Source organism: Heliconius melpomene, chromosome 12 (genome assembly GCF_056956725.1).
Source record: "Heliconius melpomene rosina isolate 202511_hmr_F chromosome 12, ASM5695672v1, whole genome shotgun sequence".
Taxonomy (NCBI): domain Eukaryota; kingdom Metazoa; phylum Arthropoda; class Insecta; order Lepidoptera; family Nymphalidae; genus Heliconius; species Heliconius melpomene.
In genome coordinates, this window is record NC_140400.1 from 15428857 (window position 1) to 15446900 (window position 18044).

General features: G+C 30.0%; 2 protein-coding genes across 4 annotated transcripts in view; one reads left to right on the forward strand and one right to left on the reverse strand.

The window, feature by feature from the left end:
* Positions 1 to 6976, forward strand: part of LOC146534134 (GATOR complex protein NPRL2-like) — a 50190-nt gene extending 43214 nt beyond the window's left edge. Inside the window, exons 7-8 of the mRNA XM_085193893.1 lie at positions 133 to 302; positions 986 to 6976. Coding sequence (XP_085050019.1) covers positions 133 to 302; positions 986 to 1165 — 350 coding nt within the window. The 3' untranslated portion in view covers positions 1166 to 6976. The remainder of the gene's footprint in view (positions 1 to 132; positions 303 to 985) is intronic.
* LOC146534135 (uncharacterized) lies at positions 4022 to 17865 on the reverse strand. 3 transcript variants are annotated; one of them, XM_085193891.1, is made up of 8 exons: positions 17199 to 17865; positions 16776 to 17056; positions 15300 to 16148; positions 10856 to 11209; positions 9906 to 10001; positions 9020 to 9100; positions 8457 to 8663; positions 4022 to 8051 (listed from the first exon to the last, which is right to left on the reverse strand). In XM_085193891.1, the coding sequence occupies exons 1-8, from the start codon at positions 17452 to 17454 to the stop codon at positions 8010 to 8012; spliced, it is 2166 nt and encodes a 721-aa protein (XP_085050017.1). In that variant the 5' UTR covers positions 17455 to 17865; the 3' UTR covers positions 4022 to 8009. The 3 variants fall into 3 exon arrangements, with proteins under 3 accessions (XP_085050017.1, XP_085050016.1, XP_085050018.1); XM_085193890.1 differs by having other exon boundaries at positions 9906 to 10004; XM_085193892.1 differs by lacking the exon at positions 9906 to 10001.
* Between the last annotated feature and the right edge of the window lie 179 nt (positions 17866 to 18044).

Sequence of the window (18044 nt, forward strand, 5' to 3'; positions counted from 1 at the left end):
ATCTACATACATACATATATATGTACACAACTATAATAAATATTGATTGTTGCGTTAAGCCTTAAAAATAGAAAAATATAATCTGAGCTACTTATATACAAATGTATATTTACCTCTACTAATTCCCACCAGCCCGACAACTGCCAAAAGTGAGTGATATATTCCGTATGTACGCGGGCATGTCATACGGGAGCACGGTCAGGGACCTCTGCAGGCGCATGCGGCCTCAGGAGCTGGCCATTAATGAGAGGAAGCTGGTCCTCTTTGGTGTGCTTGAAGGTCTTATTAGGAGGATTTATAAGGTAAGTTTCATATGGAAAACCTCCGTCGTCACCTTAATCAGAAATCAAGATCCACTAACACCGAGTTATTAGATGATAACATCTCGATTGTCTTTGTATAACTATTTTGAAAATAAAATATAGTCGTGGTTCATGGGCCATAAGCAGGTAACTTTAAACGCGACCGGGGCCGACCGACCTTGGGTTCGATTCCCACTCCAGGAAATTAAATAATTAATATTTTCATTTCCTCGCTCTGGTCTCAAGGCAAAGCGTGGCATTGAGTCCCACCACTTATACACCAGAATTACTATATTTAAAATGACTATAAAAATTTATACCATTGAAACAGTCTTCAACAAATTTCATAATATGCCATTATTACTTTTCAGATATAATTCATTTTTTTTATCACTATCTTATATGATTACTATGATATTTGCTTATAATGTAATAAAATATATAAGTATATATTTTGATAAGAATCTTATCAACTGTTGCTAAATGCCCACTGATAAGAGTAGACGGTGTAGACAGTATGTCTATTTTGATAACATTTATTATTTATCAATTTTTGTTGGTATATTTTTTATATACAAAGATATATAAGCTTTAGCATTCTTTACCAACCAATCTTGTCATGTGGGAAATAAATGTGTAAAATCGTATAAGAAAATTGTAATTTAAAATAAATCTTTTTCCAGTACCCAGTAACTCTACACGAGGACAACGCGTCGCTGCGAAGTGACCACAGCCAATACGTAGCGAGAACTTACAATGGTTTAGTTTGTCTCGACGAGCTCTGTTGCCAGGGAGGCTTGACCGCGTCTCAGCTAGAAGAACAGTTGGAAAGGGATAATGAAACCATATTTATAGTGAAATGAACAAAACCGGATTAATTTTATGGTAAATTGACCTATAGATGCAGTAGTTTAAAAAATATGGCGGAAATTTATTTTTGAGGATGGCACAATTGAAAAACTGGTGTTTTCAGTCTAATTCCTTCTCAGTAATCCGGCACGCATATCACTATTATTTGAATATAATGATTTTGACAAATTTTCACTAATATATGCATGACTGGACATGTTGTGACTTGTGCGCGTTTGATCTATCATTTATGACATAATTCCACGCAGACATTGAATAGTATGATTGTTTTTTTTATTTTGAAATATATGTTTATAAAATAATTATTAATACATATGATTTTTTTTTCTTATTTATATTTTCAATTTAATAATGTGAGGATTATCTTCTCACGAGTTCAGTACTACTAAATCATGTACATACTATGCGTTGTTTTTATTTAAATACCTTTTTATGAATGTTTTTTTTTTATTTTATTAAATATATTTGTTAATTTTTAATAAATGTGTAAATAATATAAAACAGATCTTTAATAATCGTTCAAAAAGTTTGTCGGTTCGAGTCCTATTTCGGGGCCTTTAGTGTTTTAAATGTTTGTATATAAAATATTTTTATATAAATGTTTTAAATCCTTTATGATTGAACTCGATATGTAATCTCCATGGTATTTAATATGGTAAAATTAGGGAATAAAGTGATTTGTCACTATGTTCTTTTTTCTTCACTTATTTAAGCGAGATGCTATAAATAAAAGTATTTGGTATTAAAATAGAAATGTTGTTAAAATATTATTTGTCAGTCATATTTTTAAGGAAATAACTGTGTTCAATTTCAAAATGTAATAATAAAAATGTATTTAGAGTGTTTTTAGAGGACACGGGATGTGCCAATACAATTTTAAAAGAATGCTTTTAAAATTGTAAAATGAAATCCTAAAGTACAATGATTTAAATACATCACTGTGTAAACAATTTTGACTGGGACTGTACCTCACTATTTAATAAACATGTAAAATTATTCAAAATATATGTATGTATATTATATATATATGTAAGATAACATTTAATCAGTCTAAGTTTCTAAAACAAATCATTTTTACTTATTTGTCAGTTATGTCAATACATACTTGTATATATTATAATTTTTTATTTAATATACCGCAGACGCCATCGTGGCGCAGACGCACAATCATGCGGCTGTAAACTTGATGGCTGTGGGTTTGATTCCCACTCGAGGGAATAAAATATTTAATATGTTCATTTCCTCGCTCTGGTAACGAGGCAGAGAGAGGCATTAAGTTACGCCACCCAACTTATCGCATTGCCTCAAGAAATCGGCAGTAAGTAGAGAACCGCAGAGCTTCCCACACACCTACTGCTGAAAATAAAAACAAATTGTTATTATCATAACTTTAACTACATTTAACTGTGCATACGCTACTTTTTATTATATTTTAAGTGTTATTTCGACTTTAAGGATTTTTAAAATGTAAAATTGGTATATTTTAAAAAAACAAATTTAGTTTCTATATCCCACTATATAAAAAAAACATAAGACACTAAAAAAGTAAGTTACAATCTGCTCAATATATATTTATATATAATTGATTTTTTTTATAATCTTTACAATATAATAATGGTGCTATAAATGTTCTTGTAAGAAAATATTTTTAAAAGAAGGCCTGAATTGTGAAATTCCCACCGAATTTGTAATAGTATCAAAACTGGTAAAATCTTTTGAAAGTTTTTTTTTATTAATATGAAGCATTATATTTTATTTAGTTTTTATAAATTTCAGTTAAACGGTAACAATTTATTGTGTTTAAAACTTTCATATATTAAGTAATAATATTACATATAAAATAACAAAAATTAAAATAAATGGATGACAGTCATTTTATTGCATATTTTATGTAAGAATTACAACAATATATTTTTTGATTATCACTTTGTATGTCTATGAGAAAAAAGCGACTAGACTCAGTTTTTTTCCTAATTGTTATAATGATATAATAATTGAAAAAAACGGAGTTAAGTTTCCAGCATTTTGGGGAAACGAAAAAATAAATTGTCTTTTTTTCTTGATTTATGATATTTTATACCTACCTAGTCCAAATATAGACTTTTGACTCCACTAGTCAAAATGTACAGTGCCTTCTACGCATAAATAGAGTTAAGACGAATTTCATGTAAAAAATGTATATTGTTTCTTTTTTATTATTATTTGTATACATATTATATTATTTTAAGAGATTATTTTCGTAATTATTTAGAGAATATTGAAATTTGAGAAGGTTAATGCAATGTGTATTTAATAAAAAATATACATATATAAGTACAAGTTCATATAAAGTTAATTAAGTTGCCGCTCAGTCTTTGTTTATAATTAAAATATTTAATGTTAATTAAATGTTGACCTATTTCTGCGTGTGCAACGATAAAGATTTCATTTTTAATATTTGTTAGACAATTTGCATTAACAATCTCACAACATTTATTGGACATTTAAAAAGTTATTTTATGTTTTAAGTTACATAAATCAATCTTTTAAAAAATGTGTTTTATTCTACCCCAGTCTTCACAGACGAGGTAAAAGCTACTGATTCTTACAACTTAATAAAATCAATAATTTTTATTTCGTTAGCCATAACGGGGTTGTTTCTTTTTTGGATTCGCGCTGCACAGCAGAGCAGACAGAGGGACACTGGGTACCTAGTGGAAAGGTACTCCACTAAGACACTTCCATTCCCCATTTTTCTAGTACTCTACTCTTTTTTGATGTAGAAATCTTTTCCATTGCAAAAAGAAAAATATTATAATTATAACAGGTATTTAATACTACACAACGAAAAAGGTAACAAAAACGCATACTCAAAGACAGTACTGATTTAATATATTCTTATATAACATTATATAAGTTACAAAATACATAAACAGTATTGTAGGTAACGAAACACTTGACTAGCGTTTTAGATACAAGAGAAATACGATAACTGCATGCCACAGACGCGATTTTTAATCTACACTTTCAATTAAAAAAAATAAAAAATAAATAGCCGAAAATCGAACCCCATATCATCTTAAACTAACGCCCGCAGCACATAGGAACCTATTATCAAAGAAAAATTAAGGAAAATCGTAATTTTGACAAGTCAAAAGAATCTAAGTATTATACATATACATAAATAATATTAGTTCTGTAGGTCTGTATAAAAATTAAATTACATTTTGGCACGGTGTATAGAAAATAGACTGGTTTCTTTATTTACATAGTATTTAGGCTGTGTTTTTTGTATTTAAATTCAATAATATTAGTTTATAAAAACACAACCTTAGGCTCAACGCGAGTGACTTTAATTTTAGAAAAAAGAAATGATTTTTTTATTATTAGGCTGTATGACTTTAAGATCTAAGTCAGAAAAAAAAACTTTACTTGACTCACTCACGTTGAACAACTCATCTGTAATAGTTGATTCTACTGTAAAAATAAATACTATTTTATTATTCGTTATATTGTTCCACTAATTAAATTATACACACGTGATTACACAATCTTAGCGATTACACTAAATAAAAAAAACAAAATCTCTTAAAAAAAATTGACATAAAAAAATACAAAATACTTTATAAAATTCACTCGTGGGAACGAATTATTTCTATTCCAAGACAAAACGTGGCGTTAAGTTTCGCCAATCAACGCGAAATGTGTCAAATTGTGTGCATGGGGAAAAGCGTCATAGCACTAGAACTGAATTAAAATATATATTATAAACAAAATTATTGTATAATCAAGTGTATATCTTTAAAAATATATATTTCTTCATATATTTACAGGAATTAACCACACGATTGTATGGCATCCCCACCACCTATGTATGTATATATATGAAATTACATATTATTGAGAGATTTTTAATGTTAAAAACTGTTTGTATGACATTCATTTATATAAATTATATGTATTTCATAGATTTTTAAAATGTAGTCAGAGACATCATCAATAGAGATGTAACTGACATTATTTAAATTAATTTTAACACTTTAAGACATTTAAATGATCAAATTAAAAGAAATGTTGTTTGAAACAAAAATAAATGTTCATATATCCTAGTACAAACGGAAAGTGAAGAAAGAAAATACTTATTACTTAAATTCTTTCTGCCTACCATATTAATGAAAATTCATTATTAATAAATGTCATACAAAAAACATAATCAAGAAATGTTGAAAATTTCCACTGAATATAAATCATATACTCGTATGTAGCTTACAATATTACATAGAAAGGCACAACATATTTGGTAAGTTAAAATAATACATTGTAAACTTATACATATTATAAAGAGGCCAATCATAAACTACGTCACACGCTCAGGGGTTCCTTATGTCACGAGGGTCCTTACGACACCTAGCGTGGCGGAACTAACGCTGCGCCTGATTATCGAAGCGAAGAAATAAAAATATTAAATAACTCAGCCCCTGAGTGGGAGATCGAACCCACAACCGTTACAGTCATAACGGCCTCAAAATATCATTATATTTTGAACAAATATAATTTCGGAACTGCTGTGTGAACGTCACACAAGTTAAGGAAAGTCTTACAAATATGACAAACTGTGACAAGGAGTCGAAAAATCTAAAAAAATCGTGTGACATAATTTACGGGTGACTCCTTGTTGCTTGTTACATCATATTTTATTGTTTAAATTTATAATACAATATAGTTGAGGTGGAATTGCCATGTGAAAAAATAAATAAAAATTTTGAGTCAAATAAAAAAACTCAATATTATTAAAATATGTAACAAAAATTGAGCATAATTTTACTAACAAAAAGACATCGCACCTCAACTATTTAATATGTATGTATGTATATATGTTACAGCTACCGTCCAAACAACCTTGCCATTAAAAAAATCATGAATTACCAAACGCTATATTAAGATAATTAATAACAAAAAAATATTTATAATAATTCCACAAAATTTAGTATGTTTATTTATTAAGAAAGAAAATTAATTTAGAACAAGGAGTAATGAGACAGCAATATTTATGTTATAGTTTTTTCAGATTTGCATTTTATTCCACATACATAAAGGTAAGCAGAGTGATTTGTGAATTCCGCCGATTTTTTTTAAACATTTCGTGCTAGGTGGCGGCAATCAATTCCGCACTTTACTTAATCTGGGTAAAGGAATAAAATATAAAAAAATATATATTATACTCTCGACCGGACATTGAACTTTTAACCATTACGTTAACAGTCAACCACTAAATAAAAATTTAATGACGACGTTGATTTTTTTTATTAAGTAAATAAACAGAGAAAAGGTAAAAACGTAAACGAAGCTAGGTAAGGTTATTGTTACAATATATTATTTGAACGTGATTTGATATATATGTACATAATATAAACCAATGAAATAATAATTCTTTTTGTAAGACACTGATGTCAATAAAAAGAAAAAACCACTAAAAATAATTAATTAATAAAATTGTCAATTTTTAATTAATATAGCATTTGGTAGCTCACCTTCACATTTTATACCTATTCTTTCGTATAACTGATCAAAACAAGTTGATTCATTTTTTTTAGTAAAATCAGAATACACACACATACACACATTCTTAGGAATGACCTACCCCAATATAAAAAATAATAAAGCATAATGGGATATAATACATCACTTGTATTATTATTTAATTATTTTAAAACTTTGTGTTTTAGTAGTAGTTTTTTCATACAAAAAATTACAATCGTTGTGACTTATTTTAATAAATTTTGATCGTAAATTAAAAAAAAAGATAATTTAAAAAATAAAAAAGTTATCCGTTACAAATGTATAAAGAATTATTAAAAGTAATTTGATTTAATTTCTAAAATAAAAAATTAAGGAAAATTTCATTTTAATCACACTTTTAAAAAAATATTCTTTTTTTAATAATAAAGCATATAATTTTAAATTTATAACGGACAATATATATTAATTATTATATATATTAATAATATTAATTTTGACAGATTGTAAAAAAAAAACATAATTGATTGTTAAAAAATACATAATTGATATATATTTCAAAATACTGTATTTTTATATACTAAATTTATTATTGATAAAATGTATATAGGCGACACTACAATGTAATGCAAATCATAAGCATTTAATAATAACTTATATGACACAAGTTATTTAATAATACATATATTCTACACTACTTATTAGTGCTCTTGATTTATCTTTCATCTATTTCAATTTTAATATTTAGCTGTGCTAAACAAAGTGGCGCCGCATATGATGAGTCATATTTATATTTATTTTCTTATATGTGTCCTAAATAAATACAGTTGAAATATATATATTAATAAATACAAATTCAATATAATTAAATAAATTCAAACACATTAGTTACCTAATGAACCTACGAAGACCAACTAAACCGGACAAAAACCACTTTCGCGTTCTAATTGTTATATATATATATTATCTGTGCCAATATAAACATTGATATAATTTAAACATATTTTATTAATTTTTTTGTATATTCATTTGATTCAAAAGTATTTGGAATAGTGTATTTAAATAAAGAATAAGAATAGCCTAAAAAATAAAAAAAAATCGTTTCATCATAACATTTGGCGCCATTTTATTTTAACAGTAAGTAGGATAGCATTATTTATGTAGATACAGATAAAAAATAAAACAACAGCTACCAAGTAGATAAACAAAATGGAGATTCATCTACAAAATTAAGGCAATGCTAGTTGCAACACGCGATTGTTCTTGTTATCCATTGTATATTATAGTTATAGTATAGTTATTTATATTTGTATTGTGGAAGTAAAACTCAGCATGTTAATACTAACCCGAGCACATTTCTGAGTGTTCGTCCCACGCTGCCACCTGTAAATTTATTGTATAATTATTACTATATAGGTTACAACATTAGACATGATGGTAGATTTAAAGAAATGTTGACAAATTCAAGTCTGAGTAATCTATCAATGTCATTATATACAATACAAAATATCAATACGATGTTTACTAAAGCTCTAAATGGCGTCCAACATATTCTTTGCCTTAATTATTAATAATACTAAAATCGCAATCATCTTCGGTCAATGTCTGACTAAACTGATGAAGCTTTGCGTTGGGTTCCGTCACTCGGCCTCCAGATGGCTAAATATTGGCAAATTTCGATCTGCACATTCCAATCATTGACTTGTATGCATTGTAATAAATGAATACGCAGCATAAATTTGCAAAAGCCCGATCTGACACCCACCCCCAAATACAAACACCACCCACCTGACAGTCCCTGGAGCAGTACCACTGGTTGGCGCAACCCGCGCACACGAACTGCGCCAGCCGCGACCTACAGCCCTGGCACGTGGGCGCGTCCTCGCCGCCCTCGTCGATCACGAGCCGACCCCCCGACGCCGAACCCGCGCCCGACCCCGACCCCGATCCGCCCGACCCCGCCGACTCTTCTGATGCGCCGCTTTCTTCTTCTTCCTTCAGTGAAACAAATACATATATGTACATGTAAAGTAAATGTAGAAAGAAATATTAGTATGCTGTTTGTGTAAAAGAAGGATAAGTGATTTTTTTTCTTTAGCTTCACACTGTATCCCTTAAACAATATGGTAAGGAGAGGAAACCTATTGTTAAAAAAACTCCATTTTCCACAGAATTTTCAAGACATTAGAAGTAAAGGAGTTGTGTTAGGTAGAAAAAAATCGTAACGACATGACACGATGACGTTGAATTCTATCATTAAAATAATGTCTACCAAATTGTACAAAACACTATGCCTCCAATTTTAAAGTATATGCTAATCATTTGAAAAACAAGAAATATATCTTACTTACCAATTGTACAACTTCTGTTTTCTCCGGCTGAGGTTCAGGCTGCGCCGGCTGTACAGGAGTTATCGTGATTTCACCACAATTCTGCAAACATACATACATTCATTTATATTAATAATATTATTTTAAAATAATAATAATATACATCTTAAACATAAACATTTGCAAAGTGACTTAATTTTTCAGTGCAAATTGTAATAAGTTTTAAAATGTATTGCACATCAGAAGTGAAACAGATGAACGCGCGCATTACATTTGTTAAAAAATCTTTATTAATTATTAATATTAATAAAAGAATCAAACTATACTACAAGAAATCTAGACTCTAATACCCATTATGCATAATATAATGAAAAAATGAAGTGGCATTAATTTAAAAAATGAGTATTGCCATTCTTAACAAAGTTATAAAACAACTGTCTGTTTATAATAAGAGTCAGGGGCCATCCACAAATGACGTCTCAGTTAGTGGGTCGGGGTTGACGAAGTATAATATTGTGTCTGGGGGGAGCAATTTATTTTGTAAATTCATATTGTAAAGTATTTATTAGAAGAATTAGAATTCTAATAAATTCGGAACTGTTGTTTAAATACTTTCGGAATTATTATATTTTGGAACTGCTGTTTTAAAATTATAAAAATGTTCGTATAATTTATCGTATACGACGTCTCACTGGGGACCAGCTTTTTAAAATGACGGAGGAGGGGTCAAATATTGAAATTCGTGTGACCCAATATACAGATGGCCCCTTATGACATTTAAAGAAGATTTAAATAAATAAATTCAAATGTCTGTTTGTTTTATATGACTTATATACTAAATTTTGAATTTTGAAACATCGTATCGGCCAATCAGTACACCAATCGTTTGTAATCAGTGTTTAGGTACCTTGGCCTGACCGAACGGCAGTGGCGCGCTCTGTTTCCGTTCGGGCGACGTGAGCAGTTTAGCCAACGTCGGCGAGTAACTCTGAGACGCGGGCGCCTGCTGGAAGGTTGGCAACACCCATTCAAGCTGATTCATTTAAGTACACTGGTCTACAATATGTTGTTGTTTTTTTGTTTTCTTTTTATTTGAAAAGCTGTTTTGATAATTATAACTGAAATTTAATAGTTTGTGGATGAATGCGTCTAAAAATGCATGAATGAAACTCAAAATGACCTCTTAGCATGAAGCATTTGATCTAAAACTGGAAATCAATTTTGCCAAATTGAGTCATTCCAAAGTTATAAACGTTTAAAAAAGAGAACCTATTTAGAAAATTCGATCCATATAAAGAAAATATTGGACCAGCACGGGGAACGACGTGTTTCGACACAATGTTTCTTATGCCTATGTTCTATCTTGTATCTAGTTAATCAAGAAATAATATAAATTTAGATATTTAAAAAAAATCTGAATTTCTAGATATACATATATATTTTTTTTAATTTTCAGAATATCAATTTAAATAATAATCAGTTAAAATTATTCCAACAGCATTTTGGTTGTAGACCTGTGTTGTGCAAAGCTCATGGGGATGGACAGTGATGTTTATTTAATTTAATTTATATTACATGTTATTTTCCTATAAAAAATAATCAATTAAGAGACAAAGATAATGATATATAAAATGTTGCCAGAATGATGATGTTTTCCCCACAAATTTTCCTTCGACTGACCCATCCCCACATACAAGCCTATATTAGAAAATTCTTATAAAATGGCAATACTTTAAATGCATATATATCACAAAATGATAACTATAATATTATAATGACTTGAGAAACTGTCAAGCAGTAATGTCACCCAAATTCAAAATGTTGCCATATGCAAATTCATATGACGGCGTGCCTTACCTTCGTCAAAATTCCGTGTAATAAGGAATTCTGTTGAGATTGCGTTTCTTGGCTCGTTGTGACTGGTAGTAAAGATATTTCGGGGTAAGGCGGTGGTGGTGGTAGTCTGGGGCTTGAAGCTGCTACCCTATCAGCTTGCTTGGACATGTGGGCTTCTTCGTTCCTCTCTTGTCTTCTTCTGCTATCAGGTCGTATATGATGATCTGGTCTATTCAAGGTCTCTATAGGTCTGGTAGGCATGAGATTGCTTTGCTGCATGTTGGCGAATTGTACGAGCACATCTTTGAAGGAGAGCCCGTTAGGCAGACTGGATTGTTGGATTTGTTGGAGCCGTTCTAGCATTGCTTTTTGATTCTGGAAATTAAAAATGTTCAATGTTCAACTAAATATCTAATTTGAATGAATGAGTTAATGAAAAAAAATGTAAATAGATTTGTTGTAAACATCTGAGGTAAATTTCACAAAGTGAATGTCTTCATCGTATTTTAATTTTTTATGCTTTATCTATAGGTACATATAATAAAACTGTCACTCATCACTGTTTCAACATGGACGATACTTTGGGAAATGTATTTGGGGGCATTTATTGATGTAATGGAACCCAAAACATTTTTTCCGTCTCTTTATCGGTTTGTATAATTTTTTTGTATAATTTAGTTGCAGTTTTATTACGGTATATGACAAATGGATGACGTTAGACAATTCATACATAATATATCTCCCAATCTATATGGCAAACTAAGTTACGTTTGTTTATGTTTCGTCAAACAAACGGTAATTACCACAATTAACTAAATATTACTCTATGTTTAATAATTATTACTGCAAAAAGTGAAAAATACATTAACTTTCTATTGTTTTGTCATTAAAATATAATAAATAAACTTAAGAAACAACATAACATATGATTCTAATGTGACGCAATCGTGAAACGCAGTTAAATAAGCGATTTCCATAACTACCATATGGCTAAACAAAAAGACAGCGTTGAGTTCCGCCATCGAGTACGTAATAACTAGAGGAAATGAAATATTTATTAAAATCTATATTTCCATTTCTTCGATCTGATGTCGAGGCAAAGCACGGCGTTTAGTCCCGCTCACTCACTCTCTCACGTCACTCAACGCAATCTCCAGTACTCGGCGGAAAGTGGGCAACGAGGTGTCCCAACAGGGAGAACCTATCCCTATACCTACCCTGCTGTGAGCGGAATAGCATGCATGAAAATGTGAGCGTGAAGCTAAATTTTATTGAATAACTAAAACAAATTTACAAACCACAAAATGACCATCAAGTCCTCCTTGTCTCATCTAAACTAATTGAATTGATATAACCACGCGGAAAGAGGTCAAGGATCGCCGCCACAGTCAGTACGGACTACGGAGCCAGACGCGGGCCGCCTCTCAATATTGATATGCGATTATACGAAATTAGGACAAACGGTTATTATGGTGGGTTACATGTTGATTTTTTTAAAGTAAATCTTTTTAAACAAAATATTGATTAGAATATTTGAATCTGTGACTGTTTGGATAATTCTTTAACTTTCCACTGGAATAAAATTTAATATAGGGGCAAATGAAACTTTTGTCGTTGCGTTCTTAGATGATCAAAATATGAGATTTTTTTTCCTTTTTTATAGCTTTCTGCTGTATCTCGCATATAGCAGAGTAGCCAGAAGGGACCAGGCGACCTAATGTTAAAAAACAATTAATATGCAATTTTGTCGCAACAGAATACTTTTAGACGATATATTTTTTTTATTTATGAACTGATTTAAATATAAAATACAATAGTGAAAACTACATTTAAATTGCTCAAGCCGTTTCTGTGATTATCGTGCACAGACGCACAGACAGACTGTAATATTTATTCTTATAAATTCCACACACAGAGAGCAATCACTTACAATTTTATTACACGTATAGATGTTACACTCAGGGACTTCAGGATACAGGATGGGTAGTATCTGCTTTATTTTTATATGCATTGCCTGAGGCGGAAAGAAATCTTGGTCTTAAATCTTACGACCCAGACTACGCCGTTTAAAAGATCCTTGTGCTTATCGTTTCCTAAGGTTATTCGATGTTTCTTCTTAATACAATGTTTATTTTACTATCGTATCATTTTTTTATAAGATTTTTTTTAACAAAAATTGGTACTGGTATTTTATTTATTATAGTAAAAAATCTGCAACTATTTTACTTATTAATGTCATAAAACAAGAATATTAATGAAAGGTATCGAAAGTAACTACTAAGAAGTATATATAGTTTTAATGATTTTCTATTAAAATTTCAAAAATTAAAAAAAAATGTTTAGGGGTTTTTTAAACGTGTAGTTCAAAACAGCAATAAAAGATTTAAAAAAATCGTTGATAAATTCATGTATGAACTAAAGTATTAAATGAACTCCATAAATTAAAGTCAGCTACTGCACTTTGAACGGTTAATCTGGAAATAACTTGTTATGAATCGATAGAGAGGAATTCAGACTTCCATTGAATAAAAACAAAAGTAATAAAAAACACATTAATTGCACGAAATGGAGGACTATGGTCAAAAAAGTTCCAAGTTAATTCCTATTTAAATTTTTATTTTAATATCAAAAGGCCAGTGTGACTTTACATAGCATAAAATAAAATCGATTCCTATCGAATTACACTAATATCTTTCAAACTACGCTACGAAAATTGTATGTTTGTTGTAAGTTTTTGTAAAAGTTGTATTCTAAATTCTGTTTAAAGATCTTTATTCTCATTACGACGATGTCATTTACATGAGAAATTAAATAAAAGAAATATTATATAATATAAAAAGGCATTAGTGAACAAAGCTGATAGTAAAAATAAAATGTAAATATAAAGTTAACATAAAAATGTAAACATTAGGTAAAAATAAAATCTAAATATAAAGTTAACATAAAACTGTAAATATTTGGTAAAAAATAAAATGTAAATATAAAGTTAACATAAAAATGTAAACATTAGGTAAAAATAAAATGTAATTATAAAGTTAGAATAAAAATGTAAATATTAGGTAAAAATAAAATGTGAATAAAAGTTAACATATAAGTACTACTAATTACTAATAAAAACATACCAAACAAAACAAAACCGTCATCCAATGGATCCAAATCCAAACCTCATCCACGCCCATTGCCCAGCCATCATTCACCTCTTAAGAAGAGAATGATCGCTAAGCACGGACGCGCGAAGCCCGGACCTAAACTCATCAAACGACTTACAATTTCTAATCGCTTGCGGTAAACCATTAAACAGCAGCCTAAATTACCAAATGAAAATAATTAGCGTATGATTCCTGAATAATATAGGATTATCCACGGTTATCATAGAGCACCAAAAAAAATTAATATTTTAAAATTAAGTAAAATAAAACAAGGCATTCAAAATCAAAGTAAAACAAACGTACAGAAAAAGCGAATTGCAAAATATTTGAATATTCAATATAGTAGTATGTCCCCCATGACATACAAAATAGTAGTATGTATGAACAAATTTTTCAAAAAATATGATTACAAATGAAAAACCGTAGCCAAAGTCCACGATGGAGGTTGCAAGTATAAAAATAATAAAAAAAAACTACGCAATGAATTTTTATTCGGTTTTCACTGATATACAGATGATTCAAGAGACTTATACAGTAGAGTAATAAACCGGTGAAGTTCCGAACAAAACAATAGTTTAAAACATAAAATGATTTAGCTAAAACGAGTTAAATCAGAATTATAATTTAAGCACTACAACTACCTATATAATATAATTTTCATAATTTTCTTGTTTTTACAAATCAATTGTTTTAGAGAAGTTTTAGAAAATAAAAAAAGTATTTTTTCCTGCTCTTTCGAATACTAGGGATGGGCGTACTTATCTACGATATTATTTTTATAAAAATCTGTCAAAATTAGCATTTGCAATATTTTATTGACATTATTTATAAACTAGTCTTTTCACTCATAATAATCAAGGTGAAGTAATAACTTTGTGTCTATGACATTGACCACTTTCACTAGTTACAAAATATTATGAAAATGTTTGGCTAATCGATAGTAAAAATAAAATATTTTTTATCAAATATCTTTGACTATTATTTTACGGTAGAGGCTGATAATGATTTAACCAATGTTTCAAGACATTTCGGGTCTGAGGCGACACCCAACACCGCTCCATGTCTAATAACCATACCTGTTCAAAGCTGTTACCGAGTGATTGACAAACCATACGCAGAAAAATCTACAGGACTTATAAAGTCGAAATTTGATATTATTATTGGGATGTAGAGTAGGAGGTGTAGAGACTAAGAGACGAATTCCAAAAAAAAATTTTTTTTTTTTTTTCTTATGGTGATGTTCCATTTTACTTTTTGAAATCCACACAAAGAAAGACAAACATTAATTTAAAAACATATCATTAAGTGCAACTTACCATATCCAAATTATTGAACAGCATATTGAGGTTACTCAAGTTATTCATATTGTCGATTTTGGGTGCAATGGGACGCGGGGTGTTCATCATATTCGGATTCACTATAGACTTCATCCTTCTACCTCTTCTAGGAGTTATTTCTGGATTTCTTTGCCTGTAGTCCGCTATTATCGATTTCACATCTTTGGTGGGTCCTTGACGACCCATTGGCATGCCAAAGCTAGACGGTAGCTGCCCGTTCATGTCCCGAGGAAACCCTGGCATAGGGCCTGGCATCATCATAGCTTGAGGAAACACCGGTTTTGGCATAGATTGTAAATGAGCTGCCTTATCGTAAGGTGGTGGCAGCCCTGACATAGGATTGAAATGTGATGTGACTGGCAACACCGGTGGCTGTATAATAGAATTAATTCCCGAACCCGGCTGCTTAATGACAAGACCAGATATCTCATCACTTTTGTCAATCGCCAAGTTCTTCGCTTGATTGAGATAATCGAAGGGGTCGGTTCGTTCTGAACCGTTCACATCCGCACTTTTTTCAAACGACAACACTTGTTTTCTTCTTAAGAGCCTTAATAAAATTTCCTCTTTAACTTTCTTTAAATGCAATATGTTATTCCATTCATGTTCTTTCTTTTGTGCTAATTCTCTTAAAGTCTGTATTTCTGACAGTAATTGTTCCGTATGCCTTTGTATTTCATCTATATTGTTTTTGGTTGCTGTCTGTATGTAATCATTTATCATTATGTCATGTTGTGGGAAAGTCTTTTCTACTTCAGCACACAGTTTTTTTAATGGTGATTCTGTATCAACTTCCTCGCTCGCCCGTCTTTTATTTGTAGGTTCCTCCTGATCAATACAAGAATTATAATTTAACTATTGATATTCATATAAAAACATTTATGTATCTTAATATTTCTTACATCATATTTAAAAATTACAAAACTAGTGAATCAAAGAAATAAATTAATATTATTTAATATCATTATGCAAATGACAACATGTGGAGACAATTGTTTCAGACATTTTTCTTAGTTTAAGCACAGAAAGATCCCACTATGAATAAAAATTAGTTCTGAGTAGTTTGATTTCATCATACTATAAAAATATTTCAAGTTTTATATCCATGGATAAGGCTACTGGAATTCATTAAATATCTTTACAACTAAATGAAAATTTAATGTTTTGAATACTTCACATAAAATAAGATAAAAATAAGTGCTATATTAAGAGACAAATCTATAGTTTGATATAAAAAAAAACATAAAAAGATGTTTATAACAAAATTATGTTGAATTTTTGTCACAAAATTGATGACCACACTAGGTATTTCTTTATTTTTCCGATATTGTTGTTTTACTCTCTCATTTTGCATAAGTTATAAAATAAAAAACAAAGGTATATAAACATCATTACATAAAAGTCATGGTTAATTTTGGCAAATTTTGTAATTGTTCTTTTATAAAAAAAAATTACCTTAATTATATCTCCATTCACTGGCAGCAATATTTTTTCTTTTTCAGGTTTCTCCACCAGTTGGACATCTGTCATTTCCACATCCACCTTTTCTATTACTCCTTCACTCACTTCCTTAGGACTCTCTTTAACTTCAATGGGCACTGGTTCAGGCTGTTTAACATCTATAACCAGGGGCTGTTCTGGTTCTTCCAAGATCTGTTCCTCTTGTTTAGGCTCATTGCTGAGCTCTACTGGAACTAAACTTTCTTCTGTAACTACAGTCTCTTCTTTAACAGTATCTAGAATTAAATTAGTTATGATATATACAAAAACATATTTACAACAATATGTAATAGAAATTTAATAAATTACTAAGTTTATTGAGAATGATTAAATAGCGTTAGTAAATAAGATATTGATTTGTTGTTATACTGAATATACCTTTAACTGTTGTAGCTGGCATGGAATCACTTTCTGTATTCTGAGGCTCACTCACAGGCTCTTCTTTGGCATTGTCATCACAGATATCCTCGCTTTCCTTCTTTACGTCCACCAAGACCAACGGGTCCTTTACATCTTCGTCAATCGATAAGGGGTCTACTTCATTCTCATTGTCAGCCTCCGGCGTGGGAGAAACTTCGGCTCCCAATAGCCTATCTTTAGGAGATTCCACTATTTTGATGCCTATATCGTTCATGTTTATTTACATGCTTCCGATTCACAAGTCACAATGTCAGCACGCCGCACAAAGGTTCAATGACTTGGAAATTATCCACATAATCATTATTACACATCAAATTACACCGCTATTATCGCGACCTTATTACTTGCTTTTAAACTTAGCACAAGATCAACTCACAATATAAGTAATTAGAATATTTGAAATTTATTTTCCATATTGGGAGACTACTATGCAACAGCAATTGCAGCCATGAACTTATGGGTCAAAGTAACCGTTTTGATAATAGTAAAAATTTATATATCTTTATATTCAAATCTATTCTTTAAGTAACATTAATAAGAAATATGGCGAGTTTAAGTTACTAAATTATTATTAAATATATATAGAAAAATAATCCCTTCATGCGAAGGACGCAACACGCAATCACAGATAAGAAAATATTTCTATTCAGCCTGGGATCATAAATGAATACATATCTTTTTTTTGAATTATTCAAACAAGAAATATATTAACGGTAATTAATGTTATTAACATACAATTCAATTTGTTAAAAAAAATTATCAAAAATCTTTTCAAATATTAAATCAATGTAATTATTGCGCCAA